The following is an 8,143-nucleotide window of genomic DNA, read 5'->3' as shown; positions in this document are numbered from 1 at the left end:
TTTCTATGTTGGTACTTCTATGTTGGTACTTCTATGTTGGTCTTTCTATGTTGGTATTTTTATGTTGGTATTTTTATGTTGGTATTTCTATGTTGGTCTTTCCATGTTGGTATTTCTATGTTGGTATTTCTATGTTTCTATAATAAAACTCCTCACTGCCTCACCCAGCTCGTGCGGCAGCTCGTGGCAGAAAACGGCCACCGATGTGCTCAGTCCGCTGGACAGACTCTCGCTGAAGGCGGCTCCTGCAGACACACAGACACTCCGTCAGGCCACGCCCACCGGCGGCTTCCCGGGCCGTTTCCGTGGCGACGGCGGCTCACCGATGGCGAGGCCGTCGCTGAAGTTGTGCAGGCCGTCGCCCATGATGACCATCCAGGCCAGCGAGGCGATGCCGGCCTGCTGGAAGTGCTCCTCGGAGTAGGATTGGGAGTGGCTGTGGGGGTGGTGGTTCTGGGAGTGGTGGTGGTGCAGGATGTGGTGGTAGTCATGGTGATGGTGGTGCAGGCTGTCCGCCTGGCCCACCGTGTCGTGGAAGTGGGAGTGGCATTTGTTCTCGCAGTCCTCGGCCGAGTATCCGGAGCCGCCGCCGTCCCCCGCGGGCCGGCCGTACGTCTGCTGCGTTACCACGGAAACCTGCGGCGTCAGCATCACCTGCTCCTCCTCCGTCACGCCGCCGGGGAGCTCGCCGAACGCACCGGCGCCGTTCGGCTCCGCGTCTGGTGGAGGAAGAGCAGATGGAGAGGAAGCGTCTGAGAGGAGCGAGTTGGGTCGGATCAGAACCAGACCAGACCAGATTTGGACCAGACCAGAACCGGACCAGACCAGAACCGGATCAGACCAGAACAGGATCAGAACCAGACCAGAAGGGACTCTCACCTTCGCTTGGCTTCAGCTCGCTCTCCCCCAGAGACGGCTGCTTCTCCGGGTCCGATTTGTCCGTCTGGTCCCACTTCTTCTGGACCTGACAGAAAAACCAACATGAACATCAGAACCAACAGAACCAGAACCTCCAAGTCGGTGTGTTTATGTGACAGGATGTGAAAAACTGTTAAATTACAACAAGTCATGAGAATAAAGTCACAATAAGATAAAAATAAAGTCATAATATTATGAGAATAAAATAATTATGACGTGTTTAGTTTCAATATTTACTTCATAAGGACAGACTAAATGTTAAATTCAGTTTTGTTGAAAAAGCTGCATGTGGCGCCATCTGCTGGTTGAACTAAACATTTAAACTCCTTCCTGCTGCATTAATCAGCAGATATCGTTGCCATAGCGACGGATGTAATCCATCGTCGGGTTGTGCAGATTTTCCTGCTGCTTCTTTCTGTGTCGAGTTTTTAAATAAAATGTGAATCAACAGAAAACATCAAAGCTTCGTCTCCAACCTTCTGCTTCTTGTCTTTGTACATTTTTCCCAGCGTCAGGAAGTGTTCGATCAGGAACATGACGTAGACTCCGCCCAGAGCCGTCAGGCCCTTCCACACGCCGTCCATGTTCTCCTCCTCGTTGTCGGGGTGAAGGTCGTTGTGGTCGTCCAGGTGGTTGTAGTGGTCGTGGTTCCCGTGGGACTGAAGAGACGGAAACAAAACGCCTCAGCGATGCTGCGGCTGCTCCACTCAGATCAGCACAGAGAGGAGATTTAGTGGAAGGAAAAACTCCCGACTGATGGAGTCAGGAGTTGATGTAAACAAAGTGTCTCCGACTCACGTGTGGAATGAGGTGCAGGAAGGCGTCGCCGCTCAGCGTTCCCACGGCCAGCGCCACCAGGAAGCTGAGCAGGAACTTGAAGAAGACTCTGCTCATGAGCGGGATGAGGAGGACGCCCACCAGGGACAGCGCGCTGATGATGGTGATGGAGACGAAGCCGCCGACCCAGGCTGCAACAGAGCAGAGCGTCAGGAACCAGAACCGGGACGACGAGCCGTCGAGAGGCAGAACAGCGATTCTCTGCTTCGTCGGGCCGAGGCTGGAGCAGCAGGTTAGCATTAGCATTTATTTAAAGGTGAAAAACAACAAAAAGACTTTAATGTTTTGTTAAATGATACATTTAAAATGATCCATCAGTTTAAAACCTGAAGAATTTGTGATTTTTGGTGAATTTTATGAGGTTTTCTGTTTGACGGAGTGGAGGAGACGACGGTTAGCAGGAACCAGAGACACTGAAGAGGAAACAGGAAGTTAAAGGAAACGCGTTTCACCGTTCCACCGCTGAACGTTGACCTTTGACCTCCCAGCCTGAACCAGCTCACCTGTTGCGATGTGTTTGCCGTTTTCCCCGCCGCTGGGCTCGCTGTGGTTATGGGTGGCGTGGCTGTGGTCGTGGTTTCCATGGTGACCGTGTGAATGTCTGTGGTGTTTATGTCCTAAAAATACAGAGAGATAAATAAAACACAGCAGACGGATTATATCCAATAATAACGTTAATGTGTTGAGCATTTTGAAATAATATAACAATAACATTCTGAAACGTCAATAAACATTTACATTTTTCTGATTTTTTAAATTTGAGTTTTATAAATTATTTTCTAATCTTATTTCACAGATTAAAATCCACAGTTTTGGGGGCGGAGCTTCCTGTGAAGGAGCTGCATCATCCACGTCGCCGTTGGCAACGGCTTTCCTATTGGTCAGTGTGGAAAGCCTGACCAAGCCTGACCAATAGGCTTGGTCAGGCTTTCCACACCTGCTACCTTATGGCAGCAGACGCTTCAGGCCGCCGTAAGGTACAAACGTTACTGTACAAAAATATTTTTTATTCAGAAGATTTTAACATTTTTAATTTGGAATTATTTAAAACTTTAGTTTTTGAAGAGTTCTTGTTTGCAATAATATCGATTCAGATTTCTTTCCATAACAAAAAAAAAAAAAGAAGCAACAAATCAAACTTGTTTGGTCAAATAATTATTTTCCATGAACAGAAGCAGAAACTGCTGATGAAGGGATTAATCGCCGACATGACGAGGTTTCAGATTAGAGCCTGTTAATCCAGATGAACCAACATTTCCAGATGTTTTCTCTGATGACGGTGGAGGAAAAGCTGCAGCCCGACTTTCCTACCCGTGTCTTGGTGTCGGGAGGCGTCGCCGTGGAGGAGACACGCCCCGCTGTCGATCTGGTGCAGGAGGGCGGGGCACAGGAAGGAGAAGTCTCCCAGGGCGACGCCTCCTTCCTGGGACATGCCGTGTGAGAGGAGGAGAGCCGAGGCGTTCAGGCACTGCAGGAAATACCAAAACTCAGTCAGTCGTAATTTAGACCATCACAGCTGCATCTGAAGCCAGTCGGGGTTAATTTCTGCTTCAAGCGATCTGATTGGACGCTGGAAAAGACTGCTGTTGTGTTAAAAGTTGTGCTAAAAGGAGTTAGCATAGCAGTGGCGCTATGCTAGCATGAAACAGCATCTCAATGCTAAGCGTGTAGCGGCTAACATTTCTAAAGAAGCTCCATGAAGGATCAGGAGCTCCTGAGAGACGAACTTTGATCCAAACTGACGGCTGAATTAAAATCCTGAATATTTCTGTTTTCAGCTCGTTTCTCTTTATTTATTCCAGTTTCCCCCAGAAAACCTGAAGGAGGAGCAGCTGGAGTTAAAGGAAACACGTTCCACCATGGTTCTCATAGATCTACACCAACTAGAACCTCTCCCCGTGTCAGTCGGACCTCTTCCTCCTCCAGATGATCCTGGTCCAGTTCATCACGATGCTCCACTGGCTCGCTTTTAGCCGCCGTCGCCGTGGCGACCGCTCCTTCTCCAGCCAAGCTTCTCTTCTGGGTTTTCACCAACAACCCGGCGCCGTCGGCGGTTCTGCCGCCCCGACCCGGCGCCGCAGACACAGTGGGCGGGGTTTGCTGCAGGTCCTCGGTTCTGTTCTGGTCGGCGGCCGGGTGTCTGTGATGATGATGATGGTGGTGGTGGTGGTCATGGTGGTGGCCGGCTTGCTCCCGGTGCTTCACCATGACGTTCCGGATCCGGTCGAGGCCGACGCTCTGCAGCAGACGCTTCAGGCCGTCCAGAGAGATGGAGCCGTTCTCTCCGTATCTGCATGGGGGATCAAACTCTCTCAATATATTAACAATATTAATGATCAGTTTCTTAGGCGCAACTTTAAACGCGTCAAATATTCACAATAACCAATAAATCAGTTGATCACATGATAAATTAAAACTATATCAATAACAAACTGGGTGATAAAGTTTCTCTCAGGTGTTTTGGTTTCAAATAAAACTTTTTCTGAAGGACAATTTAGTTTCTAGATTCTTTATAATTCATTTTATTCACAAAATGTAATAAACTAATAAAGCAAAATTAGTATTTTTTATGTTTTACCTGCTAAACAAAATTTTAATATCACTTAAGATGAAAAACTAAAAATATCTGATTAATCGTAAAAATCATTGATTACTAAAAAAATGATTAATTGAAACCATTAAGGTCATAGAAAGTTGAGTGGAAGGAAAAAGTGTCAGGAAAATCTTCAGCAGTTTAGCTGTGGCTGCATGTTCTGAACCATAAATGTGAGTTTTTATAACCATGAGCACTTTCCTCTCCCCGTTTCGTTTCTTCTCGCTGAAAGCCCCAACTCACCTGTGGAACAGCGCCTCCAGGTGTTGCCTTCGGGCCCGCTCGGCCCTCTGAGCGTCCACCACCGCGGTCAGGAGCCGGGCGCCGCCGGAGGCCTCGGTGGGGGACGGCGAGCAGTCCGCCGCCGCCCAAACGCAGCTGGCAGCGAAGCAGAGCGTCGCAGCCAAGATGGCTGCCGCCATCTGGTCAGTCAGCATCTCTGCTGGGACAAAACGTCACGTCTGGATCACCGGAAGACAGAAAAACTGGAAAATTGAGGGTTTCTGAGCAGAATGAGCAGGTCAAACATGTCCAAAATGTTACCAGAGGATGAATCAGCTTCTTAAAGCTGCTTGTTTTCACACTTCAGAGCAAAAACCACCAAATTAATCACCTTCTAACCTTTAAAACAGTTTCAGAGGAAGGAAGTGAAACAGGCTGACTGAGGCCAAAGGGGAACGCTGCGGCTCTTAGAGTCCACATCTTTAACATTTAATCAGCCTAAATATTTACCAACAAAAGGACCAGCTAATGGATTTTATTCTTTATTATTTTCCTCATATAAATGTGTGTCTTTAAAGAAGTTGATGGTGATGATAAGTGGCAGTTATAGTGAAGCCCAACAGGCTCAGTGTTGCACAAAGGGAGCCGCATGTCGCGGTACTTAAGCATCAGATTAGTCTAAAAGCAACATTTCCTCTGGAAATCCTGTTAAGTTGGTCACTGGAGTTTATAAGTAGACAGAGGGAAAAGATGAGGATCAGCACAAAATCAGGTTCAGGGTTTTCTAGAAGATGAGCCGAATTAAAAAGGAGTTTTTAATAAATACTGTGGCAAAAAAATACACCGCTCCTCAAATGTGTGGCAAAGAAATATTAAAATGTTTGTTTTTCTGAACGGAGTTTGGCCAAAAAGAAAATGAGAGCCCCGAGTCTTTCCGGATTATTATTGTAGAACGAAATTAATGTTACTATTGCTGATATTAGAGGTAATTAAAGTAAAATAAGGCGGTCACTTGCTGAAATAAACCGTGTTTTTACCGGGTTGCCCCCCATGCCATCAGCCCGGACTGGGCTTTCCCGCTCTGGATGCTGACAGACGGGATGTTCCAGGTGGCTGCGGCCCGGAATCAGGCCTCGTGCTGCCGCCCAGTCTGGACCGCAGCCTGCCGGTGAAATTTAACCACTGAACCGTAATAAACACCGTGTTCAGCGGCCACGCGTGTCGGTGTCCCACTCCGGACCCACTCACACAGCGGAGGTAAACAGAAACACGTTGGTTTTGTGCGCTCCGCACCAGTCCGGTGCCGTGTGCACAAAGGCGGCAAAACCCGGAAACTGCGCCGCTGAACGCCGCACCGTGCGGAGAGGACCGCAGCGGGGCAGCAGCGGCTCCAGACGGCTCAGAAACCCAACCGAACCGACATTTAAACGACTTGGGCCGACTTACAGCGGGGAAACCGGGTCTTTTGGGTTCTTCTAGCAGCTGCTCGGTGCGGTTCGGCGTCTCCAGTCCGTCCGCTTCGTTCAACAATGAATGAGCTCGGTGGCGCCTTCGCGGACTGTAGGAAATCTGAGCTCAACCCACTTGAGGAAGGATGAGTCGGAGGAAGCTGCAGAGCTCGTTATCTCCATCCACAAACATGAAGGTTGTTTGACTCTGCAGCAGTTAAATAAACCAACAAGAGGAAAAAATGTTTTTTTAAATTAGTTATAAAACGTGCAACATTTTAAGATTATGCAAAGTGGTTGCAATTATCAGGCTGCTTTATTTTAAAACGTGAAAATATAATTTACTTATAATCCAGGAGCAACGTTTCTTTTACCAGACTAAAATTATAATCATGTTGGAAAATATTTATTCAGTTACTTATATTTTGATGTTTTCTGCTTTGTAATGTTTTTGCATGTTCACTGTTTTAAAAAAAATCCTGCTTACATCTTTAAACATTTAAATGTATTTACTGAAAGGTGAAGTTATTTTCCATGTATTAATGTCTGAATGGGACAGAAGGGGCCTGACAACCAAGCCTGTCCTTCAGGATGAAGTGAGAAAAGTTCCGCTCGTTTTTCCTGGACTCAATAAATACGAGGACTGTGCATCTTAAATCAACGTGAAATTAAAAATCCAAAATGACCCAAAGAAACAGCTGTTCTGTCCATGAAGGTTCAAATCTGTACATTTGCTCCCAGATCTGTTAGAATCGTTTTGATGAGAGGAAACCAGAGTTAATACTGAGCTCCTGTTAGGCCTGATTAAGATGACCGCTGTCTTTCTGTCCAAAATGTCTCCCACGATGGACGTCCCGCGTCTGGAAGTCACTTTCGGCTCCAGGGAGACGACTGGGAATGATCTGGAAATATTCCCAGCTTTTACTGGCTGAATAAACAAACAGGAAACATTTCATCTGTTTATGGCTGGGTGAGAACTGCCGCCAGTTTGGAGCTTCATCTGGATTATTTTATTGGTTTAAATTCCCGCTGCGTCGTTGAATCACAGCTCCTTTATTACACATCTGTTTATGGTTCAGGAGCTGTCCTCTCACATTCCTCCCCAGGAGGAGGACGGAGCGTTTTGTGTGTAAAGTTGTTACTTTTCTGCAACAAAAACAGACATTTGTTGTCCAAACTCTCCATTCTGACTCTAATCTGAACGTCCTGGTCTTTGATTTGTGAAGAGATTATTAAATGCAGCCGCAGAAATGAGCCACTGAAACCTGCAGCTGTTCAGAGGTGATTTCCTTTCCGTTTTTTCCATATTTCTTGTTTTCGTGTCTTTTCTCTCCTGATCCTGAGCAGCTTTTCTGATCAAACATGTTTCTGTAAAACGATCAGACGTACTTCCCTGCATGTTCTGTTGCGTAATCATGCTTTAAAGGCCGAGCCGCTGAAGCTGCAGTGGAAAATCTCCCTGTTTTCCTCGGAGGTAACGCGGGATCAGATGGTGAGAGTCCCACACACAGTTGAGATAACAGTTTTCCGGCTGATCCCAGATGGATCCCAGAGCCGTAAACAAACCCACCCAGAACAGAAAACACAGGAGAGGCCCTGAACTCCCAACCTCCACTCATGTGGAAGGAGGGAGGCGACCTGAGGTGAACTACCAGATCCAAGCTGCAGCTTTAATGCCTCTAGTTCACAATCTGAATGAATGAGCAGCAATCAGACATCCAGCTGGGATCATTCATCATCCATCCATCTTTGGTTTCCTCCCAGTTGGGTGAAAATCCAAACGGAGACGACCTGAAGGCGTCCAGATGAGACGTTTGGTTCTGAGCCGCCGTCCATCTCTTCTTTCACATCAACAGGAAACCAAGAAGCTTCAAATGAGCCAAAACCCGACCCTGAAAACCCGACCCTGAAAACTTGACCCGGAAAACCCGACCCTGAAAACCCGACCCTGAAAACCTGACCCTGAAAACCCGACTCTGAAAACCCGACCCTGAAAACCTGACCCTGAAAACTCGACCCTGAAAACCCGACCCTGAAAACTCGACCCTGAAAACCCGACCCTGAAAACCTGACCCTGAAACCCCGACCCTGAAAACCCGACCCTGAAAACCCGACCCTGAAAACC

At 47.4% G+C, this 8,143-nt stretch overlaps 1 protein-coding gene across 2 annotated transcripts in view; it reads right to left on the bottom strand.

Moving 5' to 3' along the window:
- slc39a6 (solute carrier family 39 member 6) overlaps positions 1–6,955 on the bottom strand; it is a 10,546-nt gene extending 3,591 nt beyond the window's left edge. Inside the window, exons 1-10 of one of the 2 annotated variants that reach the window (XM_008434756.2) lie at positions 6,017–6,955; positions 4,592–4,787; positions 3,667–4,045; positions 3,067–3,223; positions 2,259–2,372; positions 1,717–1,886; positions 1,395–1,577; positions 880–964; positions 324–719; positions 165–245 (exon numbers count right to left, since the gene is read on the bottom strand). In XM_008434756.2, the coding sequence (XP_008432978.1) occupies positions 165–245; positions 324–719; positions 880–964; positions 1,395–1,577; positions 1,717–1,886; positions 2,259–2,372; positions 3,067–3,223; positions 3,667–4,045; positions 4,592–4,785 (1,759 nt within the window). In that variant the 5' untranslated portion in view covers positions 4,786–4,787; positions 6,017–6,955. Of the gene's footprint in view, positions 1–164; positions 246–323; positions 720–879; positions 965–1,394; positions 1,578–1,716; positions 1,887–2,258; positions 2,373–3,066; positions 3,224–3,666; positions 4,046–4,591; positions 4,788–5,607; positions 5,896–6,016 lie in introns of those variants that run through there. The other variant, XM_008434757.2, reaches the window with a different exon arrangement.
- Between the last annotated feature and the right edge of the window lie 1,188 nt (positions 6,956–8,143).

Source organism: Poecilia reticulata, linkage group LG17, assembly GCF_000633615.1.
Source record: "Poecilia reticulata strain Guanapo linkage group LG17, Guppy_female_1.0+MT, whole genome shotgun sequence".
NCBI lineage: Eukaryota > Metazoa > Chordata > Actinopteri > Cyprinodontiformes > Poeciliidae > Poecilia > Poecilia reticulata.
This window is presented reverse-complemented; position numbering and strand designations above follow the sequence as displayed.